This window comes from Tenebrio molitor, chromosome 2, assembly GCF_963966145.1.
Source record: "Tenebrio molitor chromosome 2, icTenMoli1.1, whole genome shotgun sequence".
Taxonomy (NCBI): domain Eukaryota; kingdom Metazoa; phylum Arthropoda; class Insecta; order Coleoptera; family Tenebrionidae; genus Tenebrio; species Tenebrio molitor.
Window position 1 is genome coordinate 5101960 of NC_091047.1, and position 17491 is coordinate 5119450.

Consider the following 17491-nt stretch of genomic DNA (forward strand, 5'->3'; position numbering starts at 1 on the left):
GGGGAGCACTTCGAGCATTTCCTTTGAGTCCTTGATCACTGTGCAATGAAACATTTTGAATGTAGGCAACCCCCTTGACACCGGTGTATGTGAAATTGCCCAACTGCATATTTTAACCTGTTAAAAATAGCATAAACAGAAGGAAATTTGTTGTGGTGAACTAAATTTGTGCTTTGGGTTTTATCCGTGAGTGACGGATGGGGTGTGGGGCCGAGTCGGCGGCCGCGGCGCGGCGTTACAGGGCCCTGCAGGGTTGCCGCCGCCTAGCGCCGCGGGAGCCTCGGTCGGCGCCCCGACGCCGCTCCCGTAAACAGTCGAGCGTCTGTTGACGTCACGGCGACGCGCTTGCTTGATTCCGCCGCTCCAAGCATTGATTATTGCCCACTGTGTGTGTGCGACATACATCAAGGCAGACATGCAGTCGAGCGGTTACAGATACTACTATTTATTTATGTCCGTGTAGTGTGTAAATGTGTAGAAAACCACCTCCGAGAAGTCTCGTCGGTAGCATCGTGTCTGAATCGCCGATCAAAAAAAATCCCGAGGAGTCCGTCTTCGCAAAATTTGAAAAATCCGCACGAGTCAAATGAGGGGCAGATGCGTGGCGGAGTCGCGGCCACGATGAATCCTCGGGAGTCGGTGGGCTTCTTGGGGTGAAGGGATATGTTATGGTCTCGGCGGCGGACGGGCCAAATCGCGGTAAATGGTGGAGGCGTCGATCTGGCTTGCTATGAGAAGGGTGTGAATTGAGGAGGACGTCATCATGGGGAATTCCTGCAGCAGCGGACAGGCTCACAAGGATAAGGACAATATGTCCCAGAGGTCCGAAGAGTAAGTACGTTTTGTTTCCTCGGAGTGTCAGCTCGTCTTGGTCGCGACAATAATCACAACAAAACAATTATCGACGATTAAAATTTGTTTGTTCGCGCGGCCGGCGCCTCTTCCATCACCGGCAAATATAGCGGGCGAAGACTTCGCGAAGATTATCTCAAGGTCATCCGATTTTCCTCCACGTTGCGTTTTTCAAGCGTCGAATTAACAACGCATCCTTGATGACCGCTTCCGACAATCGCCAATACCGATCGATGCCAATAAAGCGGTATCGAGCGACGAACTAAGACCATCACACTGACACAGAAACGTCGCCATTGGACGGAAATTGATAATCCAGCTCCGCCAATTTCCGGACACCTGTATGTCGCGGCTTTTCCGCGAAACTGCACCGTTGGAAAAATGCGCGATTGGCACCTCATTGCGATCGTGTTATTTTTGGTGGGTACATCTGTAACAGGTTAATACAGTTGAGCGAATAAACAAGGGCTCTCGTGATAAAATGAAAATAAAAATACAAATCCAGGCTAAATTTAGGCGATAATTTATGCGCCACGTCATCGGAATCTTGGAAACTGACTTCGAAATTGAAAAAATGAAGAGACGAATTTTTTCCTAGTCCGATCGGATCGATCAATTTCGGACACGATGTCCGACAATGTCGTGTCTTACTTGCTGACGTCAAACCTTCGACAGCACTAAATTATTTAGTCCTGAGACAGCCCCACGCCTCGAAGACGGCGGTGATGGTGTCGCTGTCGAGGCAGAAACGTGGGCGGAATTTCGAAATTCAGACGTTCGCGTTTAATGATGGCTTGCAGGTCTAACTCCTCGGAAACAAACAGCGATGCAATAATAATTACAACAGGTAACGAACCTCGTCTACGCAAATTCGCGCTGATAAAATAACGACGGTTAGCCGAGAGGAAATTTTCATATCGACGAGTCTGCCAACGAGAACATAATCCGGGCGTTAATTGCCGCGATAAGAAGTTTTTATGGGCGACGAAGATGCTCTCGCAATTTATATAAATATCTCAATAACTCGCGCGGAGATAATTGTGAGAGATTCTGACGACACGCAATAACGTACGTACGGCGTCGTCGTTCGAATAAAAAGAAACGACTTGTTGTGCATTGACGCACTTCAATTAATTGTTAACTGTTGCGTGTTGCAAGGTAGCAAGTCCGGCACGAGTTGGCACATAGGACATGCGGTGACATCGACGAAATAGAAATAAGCGAAGCGAACTCACTGCACCCCAGGCTGGTTGACATCAAGTCGTGAAGTGGGCAAAGCTCGGGGGAAACCTGTGACGGCGTTGCACGCCACTGACAATACTTTATTGTAAAAATGACCGAAAGGTCATCAAAGCAATTACAATTATCTGTTAGGAGAGGTCAAGATGAAACCAGAGATAAATTAAATTGTTGTAATTAGAGAGCGAATTGTATTTAATAGTTGTCACAATTTAGGTTTGGGTTTGTGCGTCTATAGTGAGTCTTGTGTACAGTTAATGGTCAGTTTTATTGGATTTGCTGACGTATGGCAATAATCATAATCGTTACAATAATAATTTGTCATTATTTGGATAAAGGAAGCAGTTATCCGAAAATTATGAAACTGGAAACAATGAAGTCTACGCTAATATATAAGTACATGTCACAATAATAGTATTTATTGTTTTCAACTGTCATAAATTCTCATTTTTCTCCTTTGTAAACTGCCTCTTAACTGCCCTAAAGAAAAATGAGCAGATAACGAACCGTTGCCCCAGACAACACATTCAACGTTACATTTCTGACAGGTCTTGAAAATTTTGTCAAAACTGTCAAAAGCAAATGAGAAACCATTTTAAAAAGATTTGGAAGCTTCAGGGATGTCGTTTTAAACAATAAAATTTTGTATGCAACTCGTTTCTGGGTAAATTGGGCTTTTCTAATTGCCCTCGAGGCCTTAAAACCCTCGCTACGCTCGTGTTTTAATCTTGTCCCTCGGGCAATTAGAAAAGCCCAATTTACACAGAAACTCGTTGCATAAATAATTATTATTGTTCTTGACAATAACCAGCGAAAGAAAAATCGTTTATTGACAGTATGATCGTGACATTTGTTTGTTGTCTCTCTCTTGCGCTGTCAATGGTTCAAAAAAATTGTGGTGGAGAGAGCTGATGCTTGCTTTTGTTACCATCAACTATCAAAGAGTAGTGGTGCGAATTATTCCTTTGGCACAAAGTGGTTCATGGTTCTATTTGGATCCAACCAAGGAGAGTCTTTCTGTTTTGCTTTAAATTAATTATTTCATTCGCAATAAAGTTATGATAAGACTGAGGTTATGTTTCTAAATGAAATGTCAGAGCATACCAACCAAAAAGACTCAAAAAAACCAGGGTCTGCTCAACCACAAAGCTCTTCTAAGGCTCGTTAAATTGTGATCAAAATTAAATGCTAACTAGATTCTGGTCTTACTTTGACAGTTGCCAAAATTTTTGAAAAAATACTATTTCTTCAGTTGTGCTTTAATGGACATTATAACAAGAAGTAGGAAACAAGAAATAGCTAACAATAGTTATTTGTACTTATTACAAGGATAGAAACTGTCAGTGCGAGCACGGTTTACGGGCCGAGGCGATAGCCGAGGCTCCACAGGGCAAGCACTTGCAAAACAGTTCCTGGCTGTGTAATAATAGTAGTTTATTTAACGAGTTCGTGTGTAAATTGGGCTTTTTTGGCATGAATGGGTCAATTTAAAACGCGTTAAAAACGTTGTTTTTGTTCGACGAGCCCCTTAAAGGCTCTAAATCGCTTAAAATCTTTAAAATTAGCTTGACGTTTCGTTTTGACAAGTGACATTTATCAAAATCCGTTCACACAGGAGAAAATTCTCAAATTCTGACAGTTGCGAACAAAAATAATTATTTGTACAACCAGTTATGAAAGTAATACTTTTTTTCATAAATTCGCAATTTTATTAACGAGGGCGAAGCCCGAGTTAATCAAGCAAATGAGCGAAAAAAGTGACTTTCATAACGTGTTGTACACGACATTTTTTTGCATATTGTTAAGTTAAGAAATTTGACCTAAAAGGATTTATGCGAAATAAAAAAAAGTAGGTATTGTATGCTTTGACAATAATCAGGAGATGGAATGAAACTATGAAAAAAAGTACTACTTTCATTAGAATTTTTCGTTAATAAAAGTGCTCCTTTCATTACGATTTGCAAAAAAATTAAAATTCGTACATCCCTATTAGTGTCGTTGTTTTAAAAATGTGTAAATTTAGAAAACGTAAATGTTGAAAAAATAAAAAAGTGTAAATATCGGAAAATTAGGGCTATCAACAAAATTTCGATATTCACCTTCAACACTACGAAAACATTGATAATCTGGATGTAAATGTGCAAGTCTCTCAAGGACATATTTCTTTGAAAATTGACTGAAACTTGACGTTATCTGTTTGTCGTCGGGCGCAACACGACCGTCCAATAGGATTCAAATCTGGACTTCTTGGTGGTCGCCGTCTTAAACTACCGGTCTGCCAGACTGCCCGTTTGGTTGGTCGCCACCAAAAATGTGCCCTTTCAACGGCCAAAAAAGTAAATCAAACAAAACTAATCAAAGTTCGGTTTAAAAATTGCGGAGTCTCCGCAATGCGCTCGCCCCTATCGATTCGTAGTAAACGGCGAGCACCGAGCCGTCTTAATTAACGATATCGCATTCACGCCTAAACGTTCGAATAACAGAATCTATTGATTTTAATTCCATCGTCTGTTTTTCCGGATAATCAAATTAATGCCGCTCTGTTTGCACAGTCGTGACATTTAAAGCAGACGAGTTCTTCGCATCGTGTCGATACAATTTAAGCCACCGCCGATACTCCTCGTGTAAGGACACGAACCGTCTCGCTTTGATCCTTTGTTGGCGCAACTGTTCCCATTTTAGGATTGTCGACGCCGCCACCGCACTTTTCTCGACAGCGCCTTCGGATTAACCGAAAAAATGGGGCGAATATTTGCCGCAAAAATCGTCGACTATATTTAGAAGCGACAAGCTCGACAATTGTCGGATTTATGCACAAAAGGGAGTGATCGATTTTCGCATAAAAATTCCAAACAATTGTTGTTTCCGTTTGGGGGACAGGTGCGTAAAAAATTCATTGTTATTTAGAAGAAACAAAGCATTTTTAAATAAAGCAGGTTTAATGTCCTGTAAATCAAGATAAATTGACTTTTATTGGCCTATTAATAGCGTAAATGTGAGGTACTTCCAGTAAAGAAAACCAATAAACAATTTCCTCGGCAGCTTATAAATTTATCAAGTGGTTTATTAATTCGATTTCGTTCCTCGGGGCAATTATCGTAATTGTGGTGAATTATTAATCGGGTAGGGTGGAAGATCGCGGCGAGGATGCGTCCAGGACCGGCAACAAATCGAAAGAAAATGCTCGCAAGAGATGTTCAACTGCTAATCATATATTACAATTCCAAAAATACTGAGATATTCAACGACGCGTCTATTTATATGCCCCCTTTAGATATATACAGAGTGGGGAGCGGCGTAGCCGCACATATCGCAGATGTCGACGCCGCGATACGTCTCAATTTAATCCCAGATTAATTTAAATCTAATTAATTGCAGACGGACTGGTCGATAATCCACTCGGCTGATTCCACGCTGGTCTATTAGCTGACAAAAAAAGCGAGCCAATTATGTTTGACAGCTCACGACTTTCACCTGTGCCCCTGGCACGATCAAAATCAAAATATTTTTTACGCTTCGCTTTTTATTTACGTTTGACACTTGCAGTTTTAAAAATGGAAAAATAAAATACAAACACAAACAATTCTTCTCCGCTGATATTGAAATTTTTATGGAAGTCTTCGACCAAAATGAAAGTCTTTCAGGGAGATTTTTTATCTCGTTAGACGGGCCGGGATGGGTATTAATAACTCGGAGGCTAATTTTATGAAAGTAAAGACGTTTTGGGTTTGATTGTTGTTGCATCAGTCAGTTTTAAATTTGTTTTCAGTAGTAAGATGTTCTACTTCCTGGTGTTGATGGATGGAATTGTGCAAGGGTGCAAAGTTTGCCATTTTTAGACTGAATTAAAATTCTTCATATTCTTAATAACTCTTTCTTAATACTAAAATGTTTTAAAAATTTCCTTAATTTGGCAAGAAAGAGTAATAATTCTTTGGATGAACATGTGATTTGATGTAAGAAAAAGGAGAAAGAGAGTTTCATTTGGCAAAATTAAATTCGTCTTTCTGAATGATGATAAAATCTGACAATATTTTTTAAATATTCGAAAAGAAACTGGATAAGGAAAAGCGAGGAAAAAATTATTGAACTGATTAAACTGTTACCAAGATGTCTAAGAATGTATCGCCCTGTAAGATACTAAAATGTCTCAATTGTAACAATAACAACAAATTCTGATAATAAATATATACAGGGTGACTTTGAAAGTTGTGCAGATATTTTAACCAGTGGTAGAACTCTGCATAGGTAACGATTGAGCCAATAATGTCTTATATAAATTTTGATATTTTTCGAGAAAAGGGGGGCTTACATTTTTTCAAACAAAGTTTAGGAGCCACTGAATTTTATAAAAAAAATGGGTGAAAAAAAAATCATAGTAGACTTTTTTGTTGTCATTTAATTCAGAATTAAATCATTTTGACAAGAACGTCAATCTTAACCTCAATTTAAATCACAAATGGCTTCCCCCAACCTGGAGAAAACCAATATGGTTTTGATTTATGGCGAAGCCTGTGGACAGAGCTAGCACGGCAAATCTACAGTGAAAAGTTTCCTCAAAGGATACTTTCCAGTGCACGAACCTTTGTAAACGTTGTGCAGCATCTTCGCGATTTCGGGCGTTACGAAATGAATAAGCGCGATCTTGGCCGCCAACGAGAAGATCGCATTTTAGTTGCAGAAGAAGAAATTCTTCACGAAATTGATAACTAGCCAAACTTGACATCAGGTTAAAATATTTGCACAGCTGTATTATTTCTCGAGATACTTATTTAAGTTATAAATGTGTTATAACATTTAATAGCATCACGCCCTGATCATCTTGATGCTGCTGAATATTGTAAAACACTAAATTAAAAGTTCTTTTTAAAGCTGTCTATACGATCCATCTTTTAAATATGGCTAAATTTACAAAATTCTCTCATTTTGAAAAAATTTTGAAGGATTACATAAGAAAGTAGACATGATTTTTCGTGATAAGAGAAATAACCAAAAAAGAAGAAAGATTTCTATCTTCTTAATAAATGGATTACAATCATTTAAATACCGTAAAAAATGTAAAAACGTTGCATTTGACAAAATTATCAAAGTTTGATATTATTATAAGTGAGCTAATGTACAGCTGGTTGCAAAAAAAACGGGAACTGTCAGAATAAAATTGACACATTTTTGCAATTTTTCCCTAGTGTGAAACCTTCTTACGGGAGATAGGTTAGATTTAACGTCAAAATTCAATCACATTTTTAAAAATCACTTGATAGGTATTGTCAAGTAGACAATTAATTGACAAATCGACAAAACCAAATTTACATCAGGAAAATTTTCATTTCCCGATTTTTTTGAAACCAGCTGTAAACTGTTATAACTTTACAGTCGTCAAAAAATGCCCCTTACTATTTTTCGAAGGTAAAATAACAAAACCTAATTTTTTTATTGGATAAATTTTTCAATTTTACGAAAACTTTTTGCTTTGACAATTGTACGAGTTCAATTTGGGCATTTTTTTTTCTGGATGGGTCCGAGAGCTTTAGCTCGAGGGTTTAATCTTTGAATAAAAATGCCCAATTACAGGGTGTCACTGAAATTTGTACAGATATTTTAATCATGAGCTACTGGCTTCATACTCGGAAAAAATATTTTAAAAATCCTATGTCAAAAAATAAAATGACATTTATTTTTTGAGCTACAATTTTTTTAAATTGCTTTTAGTTTTCTACGTTGTCCTACAACCTTGTAGGTAAAATTTCGACACATTTAAAAAATACACCCTTGTAATATCATGTTTTATAAAATGTACGCCAATGCGAAGTAACCTATAGGAAAATATGATATACAGGGTGTATTTTTACAATGTGCCGAAATTTTACCTACGAGGTTGTTTGAAAACGTAGAAGACTAAAAGTAATTAGAAAAAATTGTAGCTCAAAAAATAAATGTCATTTACATTTTGACAGAATTTTTTAAATATTTTTTCCGAGTTCTGCATGAAGCTAGTAGCGCGTGATTAAAGTATCTGTACAACTTTCAAAAACACCCTGTATATCAACGAGTAAAATTGTCTAAAGCAAAAATTTTAAAATCAGAAATAAAAAATTAGGTCGTCTTATTTTTGATAAGATTAATTCCAGAATACAGACTTTAATTTAATTTTTAATCGCACCAAAGGAACTGCAATATACCCAGTGGCTTAGTTGTAATGTGAAGTAATTTTGGTGTCCAAGGCCTCGGCGGCAACTGTAATAATAAAAAGATGACAAATGGCAGTTCCCACATGTAAAGACATGAACGCAGCTTCACGTCTGCTGCCAATTCTTCTGAATCATAGGCCAGAGTGATCAAACGAAGACGTCACGTACAAAGCATCCTCTGAACGTAACTCTCGAAGGTCGGATTCTGCACCGGGCAAAACTGAAACTGACCCAGTTCCAGTTTCGCGTTAAGGGAAAATATTGATTATGTAAACGACACCGGCTTTATGTTTTCAGCGGCAAGTTGTCAAATAAGATTCCTGCCGAAATGTTTATTCATGCGGCGTTAATGTGTCAGAGTGGTGCATTCTCCAATTTCCCAAATGAAATTTCCCTCGATAAAAATGCTCTCAAAATCAACTCGTCCTTGTCCGTTTTAATTCCGCAGTAAACCCGTACCACATAAAAATTCGGACATTAATTATGAAACATCGCTTAAAAATATTCGCTCCTGTTTGTCTCGTCCAGGTGCGTTCTCACGAGTCCTTGGGAGCGAGAATTCGCCTAATTGCAATCCCGTTCTGATGCAGGCGGCCCTTGCGACCCGGTAAACATCTCCGCCATTATCCTGTTCAAGGACACACTTCTATTTATTTCGTTCGTAGTGGCCTGGATCCGGGGAAAATAGGTCACAGGATTATCGGGCTCCTGTGGCCCTCACTCCTGACGTCACCCCGGTGACGTCAGCACCTCTCGCCCGGTAATTTACCCGCAACGGATAATTGTTACCTGTTAACAAATCCGGAGTGTTTATACAATGCGACTCGGGGGAGGTGTTGCGTTGTCCACGAAGTTTTTTCATGTGGTTCCGCCCCCCAGCGTACTAGCGTAGTAACGTGTGTGGGGCGATAAGGTCGCGGCAAGGGCGGGGTAATTTCAATCCAAAATGGGACAAACAGTTTACTCCGATATCCATATGTTTAGTTGAGTGGATTGATTTTGAGTTGGGTACTGTGACGCAAATGTTGTTAGTTGTGTAGATAAATATTATCTCGGTAAACAAATGGGGTTAATTAATAAATTGGCTTAAGAGGATTTGCCGCCGGATCTGACGCCGACGCTCCACAGAGCTTTCACAATTTTCTCTCTTCTCAAGTCCACCAATTACGTTGGCAGACTTAGTTGCTGTTGTCAAAGAAACATGTTTCTTGACCTCTAATTGAGAAACTAGACATGTGTCAAATATGGCAATATTTAGAACAGCGCTGCCAACTGAACCATGATGGTCACGGCTTACTCGATTTGTTTTTCGATCGCACATGTTGGTTTGGCAAAGCCGATGTTTAAATCAAGACACTGGCGTGCGAGGTCCAATTAAAATTGATGTCTGGGTTGCTACCATTATAAATCAACTGGATGGTGTGGAACTAACAAACAGCTGTTTCCAACAGGATTCAGCTACTTCTCACACGGCACCACCAACCGTTAATTATTTATGGGAGTTCTTCCCAGCACGAGCCGAGCTGATCACCTGACTTTTATTTTGTTTTTCAATTGACGCACGCCTATGTCTATTGTCAAGCACGGAATTGATTTCAGAATCACCAACATTTGCATTTCCAAGATATGAAAAAACATGACAACCTTTCATAATCATGTGGTGTATTTTTTTGTTCAAACTAGATAAATCAAGTTAGCAAGCTAGTTTGTTGCGAGAGTGGATGAAATCTTTTACATTGTTGAAAATGAAGCAACAAATCTTTATTTCGAAAACAGTTTTTATAAAATGGTAAATCTCACTAAAAACATATTCTAATGCTTTTCAAAACTTGAATTCTATATTTTCAAGGAACTGGAAGTTATTGCAAGTTGTTTCAAATTGTGAACAGAAGAAAAATATATTTTTTGGGCATCCTTAATGGCAACGGCAATTTTACGTACTCACAAGTGGACGAAAAGTAACTCTTTTTCGGACGCACTTTTTCGGACGCTGACCGCCATCTATTGGTCTGTTTAGTAAGTTAGGAACGAAACCGAAAAAACAGATAATCGTCCTGTCACCATAAATTATGTAAATAAGTAATTGTACTGCAAATAATAAATTTGAAAAGGGTAGTTAGAAAATAAATTTGTAATTTTTCCAATGATTGCATTGTAATTCGTGCAGTCGCCTAAAAAATTTAATGTACATCTCTGTACACCTTTTATCCTCTCCTGTTTTGAAGCCTCGGCTGCGCCTCGGCCAGAAAACTCAGACACGGACGAAAAAGATGCACTTTTTGGCCTTGATACACAAATAACTATTTTGGTACTTACAGCATCTGGCTTGTTTTCATATAAAATATTGTCTTTACTTCAAAAACAGATGAAATAAAACAAAACAAAACAAAACAAAAATCAATTTTGGAGATAACAATATCTTTATTCCTTGTTTGTGAGTAAATATTAAAATTTTTAAAAGCACATTTGCTTGATTTGAGCAAAATGTGGTACTGTTGAAAAGTATTTTCTTAGTATTAAATAAAAATACCGTACATTTTTTCGGGTTATTAATTTGCGACATTTATTGAGGAAGTTGATCGTATCCTTGAGAGCGAAGCAACAAGCTGAATTTATTTTTGAAATCTGAAAATGCGAAAGCTCGATAAAATCATGTTTCAGCACTTTTTGACATTTCAGCTTAATTTCCAAGGAAATTGAAAAGTTAATGCAACGTGCAATCATAAATTAACGTAAGAAAATTCTCATTTCATTTCCAGTGAGAATTATATTCAAGACTGTGCTATGAAAAACTAAAAATTACAATTACAAAAAAAAAAATACAAATTCGAAATTACAATGAGATATACAGGGTGACCTTGAAAGTTGTGCAGATATTTTAACCAGTGGTAGAACTCCACAATAGGTAACGATTGACCCAATAATGCCTTATACAAAGTTGATATTTTTGGAGAAAAAGGGCCTAAAAGTTTTTCAAAAAAAGTTTGAGAGCCACTGAATTTTATAAAAAAGTTGGTCAAAAAAAATTGTAGACTTTTGTGTTTTCTTTTAATTCAAAATTAAGTCACTTGACAAGAACCTCAATCTTAACCTCAATTTAAATCACAAATGGCTTTCACCAACCTGGCGATTTTGATCTATGGCGAAGCCCGTGGACATTCAGAGCTAGCACGGCAAACCTTTGTAAACGATGTGCAGCATCTTCGCGATTTCGGGCGTTTCGAAATGAATAAGCGCGATCTTGGGCGCCAACGAGAAGATCGCATTTTAGTTGTAGAAGAAGAAATTCTTCACGAAATTGAAAACCAGCCACGAACAAGTACTCGGTGTCTTGCAAATCACCTGGGAGTTTCTCTCTCTTCTTCTACGAGTTTTACCAAAAAGAATGTTTTTGGATAACTTTTTAAATATTCAAAAAGCTTCGGTTTGTATTATTTAAAAATTTCAAAGCGTATTTGTGTAAATTTCTGGCGCAATAAATGTCGTCTCTGATGGACGTTCGGCTGAAAAAATAATCTCCTAGGTCTGGCAGTTACCAAGTCCGGGCGAGTTTACCAACCGAAAAGCAACAGACTCTTCTCAACCACATAACACCCCATTCCGGCGTGATCCTGGAGCCCAGCACCGCAGGTCAGCCCCCCTTGCAGACCCCGACAGCGCCCCCGACCGCCGCGCCGCTAACACTGAGCGTGTCCGAAAGAAAATCGAACATCTCGCGAGTTCTGAAAGGAGTCGCAGCATCCAGCCTGTCCGGTAAGCCTAAATGTTAGCAACACCCACGTTTCACGCTCCCGTCTCCTCCATACCCGTCGATAAAAGGTCACCACTTATTTACGCGAAAACTAATCCTCTTCGCCTGAGGAAGCCGCTCGCAGACTGATCGTTAATTTGCAGCCGACTCGATGTCTTTGAGCTCGCCACCCGGCACGCAGAGTCCCAAAGACTTCGACAAACTGTCCGACGGACACGTCCCCAAAGAAGTATCGAGCCTGTCCGAACACCTCCAAAATTTGATAATGGGTCGCGTCTCGCTGGCCAAAACTGCCTCCAGAACCAGAAAGATCGTGATCTACATCTGCGCCGCCGATTCTCAAGGTACAAAACGCGACCGGAAAACCACAGGAACAATCTATTTCCATTTTAGATTGTTACGTGGAGAAGGGTGCGCTCCACAATAACGTCTATCCGGAATTGAGGGCGCACTGTAGGGCCAAGGGCTACGAGCTGCACATCGTCGACTTGCACTGGAAAACTCTCCTGGAAAAACAACAAGACCACGAATTTCCGGAGCTCTGTATCGGGGAACTCACCAGTAAGAAAACCTAATTTCGGGGGGCTTCCAATCCGCCTGTTTTATTGCAGGACAAATGGAAGTCGCTTACATAATCCCCGTGCTATTCCTGAACAACTCCCTCGGGACGCCGCTCTTGCCCATCACCATCGAGAGCGCAGACTTCAAAATGGCCATGGAGAGCGTCGAAAACCAATCCGCTCAAACTCTCCTCTCCAAATGGTACCAGCTAGACAGCGACGCTCAACCGCCGTGCTACCGCCTCCAGCCCATCTCCTACCACATCCCCGGCTTCAAAGAGACCTCCCCTGAAGAACGGGAGAGAGCCTTCGAGGAGTGGAGGACCGAAATCGACAAGATGCTCGCCGTGCTCATCACCGTCTTCTCCCAAGAACTCCGCGACACTTACTTGACCACCGTCGTGGAGCAAGAAGTGCACAACACGGTCTTCATGAGTCAAGAGCTGGCCAAGCGCTGCATCTGGATCAATCGCGTCTACACCCCGACTGCCAAGACTCCGGACAATCCGAGTCCCGGAGATGCGGAGCTCTACAGGAGACTCAACACCTTGCAGAAAGACCTGAGAGTAAAAAAAAGTCAAAAAAGGGAAAGCGTCGAGTGACCAGTCTCGTTTCAGAACCAGCTGGCCGAAAAGCACATCGTGAGGATCCCGGTGAAGTACGTCGAAGGGGGGCTGAATCTGGAGGTCCCGGAACACGCGCAGTACATAGCTCAAGTGACGGCGCACCTCCGGAAGCATCTCTCGGAGATGATGGACTCCATCATAGACGAGCACCAGGGCAAGACGATGCTGAAGCCGAGCCACGGGATCGAGGCGCCCCTCTTCGAGGAGCTCAACCAGCAGACGAGCTTCTGCCAAAAGGCCGCACAATGTAGTATTAATAGAGAGAAAACGATTAACGAAATTAAAACGTGAGGAGGCGGGAAGGTCGCCCCCCAGGTCTGACAGGTCTGTTGCAGGTACATCAACGGGGACGGTCGCGCTCCTCTAGTATTATTCGGTCCGGGGGGCTGCGGCAAGACCACTTTGCTGGCGAGAGTGGCTCAGTGTTGCCAACAATGGTTGCCGGAAGCTTTCCTAATTTTTAGATTCATCGGAATCAGCGCCCAGTCGAGCACAATCGAGCAATTATTAAGTTCAATAACGAATCAATGTTCTATTTTAACGTATGGACATAAATGTTATTGTATTCATGTAAGTTTGTTCGGAAGATCTGGACCAAAGTAAATCACGGTTCGGTTTGCAGAACATAGAAACTTATGAAAGAATCCTTCCAACTCTGTTAGCGGCTAGTTGTCTTCAGCGACCTTTGATAATAATATTAGACGGCATAGACCAAGTCCGTGGTTACAGTTCCAAATCGATTGAATGGCTTCCCGCTACTCTACCCGAAAACATCAAACTTGTACTCTCTGTATCAGAGGGTAGCGATTTCTACGTGCAGATCGCCAAGAGAATCAATCAAAACACGTTCATCAAGATGCCGCTGTTGGGCGAAGCCGAAGCCAAAGGCATCCTCATGTCCAGCGTGATGCAATACAATCATAGCGTTAATTCTAAAATACAAGACTGCGTCCTCAAATCCGTACAAGAGTGCACCCTCCCTCTCTACTCCAAGGTGCTGGCGTGGCAGACCTCCTGGTGGGCGGACAAGGAGCACGACATCGTCCCGAAGGGACACGTCAACGACCAGCTCAGCCTGATGCTGGAGGAGTTGGAGACCATCCTGGGGGTGACCCAGGTGCAACACGCCCTTGCAATAATCACGAGCACCAAACACGGGGTCACGGATTCGGAGATGATCGATTTGTTGGCTTTCGACGACAACTTCCACAGCACGACCACTTACGGTACTGCTCGATCACGCTGTTTCCCGGTACTCACGGTGGGTTTCAGTGGACTGGGCCCCGGCTTGCTTGACTTGGTCCAGGCTGAACAAGCACCTGGCCCCGTTCCTGCAGTGGACCTTGACGGGGGGCGTCTTGGGGGTTCAGTGGAGGGACAACATGCTGCGACAAGCTGTGGCGGCGAGGTACAAGGAGCACGCCAAGTGGGCCAACCAGATGATCTACGACTACTACACTGTAAGTACCTCCACGCGCTCTATTTCCCTCCAATCTGTGGGTTCCAGGGCAAATGGTGGACCAGCAAGCCTGCCAACCTTTCGGCTAGACTGGTATCACAAGAGACGATACTGGGAAAATGGTATGGTAGTCTTTGCATGTAGCTTTCCTAACACAATTTTCACCAAACACCACACGATTAATTGTATTCCCGTTATCTGCATGTACATACTTTCGAATAAAGCTTTCAGTTCACTTTTGATTTTGGTTTTTTATTATCAAAGATCCGAGGTGCGAGACCCGCCCGTGCAACTGCCCAGGCTCACTGTCGCTGTTTTGCTTTTTAGTTATAACAGGCGGAAGCTGGACGAGCTGCCGTTCCACTACTACCAACTGAAGGGGGAAGTCGAGAATTCTCCGTACATCGCGGACATCACGTGGATCTACGACAAGGTCTGCGGCTCCAACTGCTACCAGATCCTCGAAGACATCAACCTGCAGTGGAGCGTGAAGAACGAGCTGACGCTGCTTTTGAGACACTTTATCGAGACCCACGCGAGCGTCCTCAATTACGACGGCAGACAGTTTTATTCGCACTTGTACAAATATTTAGAAGATAAAATTAGACGTAAAGAAATTAGTTTAGAATCGAACGATTCCACCCTAGCCCAAGTGTACAGCTTAACGAAGAACCCACCTGTCTTATCGTTCATCCCGTTGAACAGCGTCAAAGAGCAGAGTGACGAGTCCGGAGCAGTTTTCCAAGAGAGCAGCTTCGACCTGGTGGTGAGACTGCCGGAAACGGATCAGTTCGTGGTCAGCGTCTCCACGAACAAAGAGGAGATTTGCGTCTGGGACGTGAAACAGTGAGTACCCATCCGGGAGAAACAGGGAATTTCACAGGACCCTCCACAGGTGCACCAGAGTACGGATCCTGAAGGGAGTACCGCACCCGACCAATCTGATACCGATCGACCAATTCAGGTGCATCGTACTGTGCCGGCGGGAACTGAGGATATACGATCTGAATTCTGGTACTTTCGTGACCAAACTGAAGGGAGTCATGAACCAAAAAATGCCTTACTTCGGGCTTCATGACCAAAGTCACTTGGTGGCGCTTAGCAGAAACCGGATGTATGTCAATCTTATGAACCTGGAAACTGGTGAGTACCACCTCTCGAGTTCTCCCGTGCTCACCGTGCGAATCTTGCAGGCGACTGTGTCACCACATTCAAGGCTGGGGAGGACCGCTTTCTCAATTCCCTGCTGGTTTCGGGGGACGGGAGGTACTGTACGCCAACCGCGCCGCTGCACTTTCGCTCACGCTCTCTTTTGCAGAGTCCTTGTGTGTGGTGACGAGACACAGAAACCGTTCCCTCTCCTAGTTTGGAACTTACAGTCCAGAAAATTATTGTACGATCTTAGAATACCTCATCACGATTTTATAACGTCATTGTCGGCCATCACATATGAAGGTACAGTCGTGGTACGACATTTAGTCGCGCCCAACAAACACTCTGTGCTTTCAGGTAGTTACGTATGCTGTGTTTGTCACGAAATAGACGAACCCAATCCGAATTTCATCGTTGTGTATGATTTGCAAAGTGGTACATTATTTAAAAAATGGAAACCATCTTGTAATACGGTTTCCTTAGAAATTAGCTCACAAGGCGGCTGTGTCATATCCGGTCTCGAGGACGCTAGAATACTCGTATGGGACCTTATTACTGGTAACATTACATAATCCCGCGTGTTCAGAGTTTCGCAAAGATGTCGTCTGTCTCCAGGTAATTGTCGATGGTCTTTGTGCGGCCACACCGCGCCGGTTTCGTCCCTGAAACTGGACCCCACGGGGTCTCTGTGCTTGTCCACGGATGCAGAATGCAGAGACAGATCCATCCGGCTTTGGGATCTCGATAAAGGTACGAGGTGGTTCACGCACGGTCAGGTTTCAGGTCAATTGGATCATTTCCAGGCAACTTGGTGTCCGTTTACACGCCCAGGACGAACATCGCGGCTTGCGAGTTGACGTCGAACGGCGGTCACATCGTCTTGGCCCTCGAGGCCCAAGAAGAGGTGATCATCTTGCAGCTGACGGGGCCCAGCGCGGACAGAAACTGCGAGATCGAAACGTACGGTGTGGCGGAGAATCACGGCAAAATTTTCGAACTGAAAGAGAGTGATGCGTGCTGACCGAAATAGTTTAACTCTTTTCAATTATCACAGGAATTGTTTAAATGTAATTAAGAATTTTCCGAGTCGTGCTTGTTTGTCATTGTTTTTGGGAAACACTTTTCGATGGACTGTGCTGGTAGCAGATCCAGACTACTTCTACTCTTCTACTCTTTTTTATCATTTTGGTTTTTTGGATTGTTCCTCTCCTTGTACATGTACCTCTCTACTTTTAGCAAACTTTGCTTAATTTACTTGACGAATTGTTTATTTGGTGTGGAACGATGGTAGATACAAATTTTACGGCAACTTTATATGTTACGTGGTTAGATTGTAAGAATATGAAGTAAGTCGCACCACTGCCAAAATCTACGAAATGAATTGACTTCACACGGTTGCCAAAGTACGTTGTAATTGTCAATAATATAAAATATTTTCAGATTCCGGTTTTTGTAATAAGTACATACACTTATGGTCGTTACGCTAAGACTTTCTACTTCGGAAAAACGTTGACAAAAAAGCCGGCTAACCAATGTTATAGAGTAATTTAAGCAAAGTCCTATTGTTACAAAGATATATTCCCATCTGGTATGCGGAACAATATAATTAAAATATTATATTTGTATGTTGTGATTCTTGTGTAAAAATAAATGTAACAAACATT

At 41.8% G+C, this 17491-nt stretch overlaps 1 protein-coding gene across 1 annotated transcript; it reads left to right on the forward strand.

The window, feature by feature from the left end:
• The first annotated feature begins 228 nt into the window (after window positions 1-228).
• LOC138123183 (NACHT and WD repeat domain-containing protein 2) lies at window positions 229-17491 on the forward strand. The gene is made up of 17 exons (XM_069037756.1): window positions 229-831; window positions 11803-12032; window positions 12174-12374; window positions 12424-12591; window positions 12642-13156; window positions 13208-13503; window positions 13552-13786; window positions 13839-14442; window positions 14489-14676; window positions 14724-14797; window positions 15003-15521; window positions 15571-15818; window positions 15869-15941; window positions 15994-16130; window positions 16185-16385; window positions 16443-16577; window positions 16631-17491. Exons 1-17 carry the CDS (start codon window positions 764-766, stop codon window positions 16846-16848), a joined length of 4110 nt encoding a protein of 1369 aa, XP_068893857.1. The 5' UTR covers window positions 229-763; the 3' UTR covers window positions 16849-17491.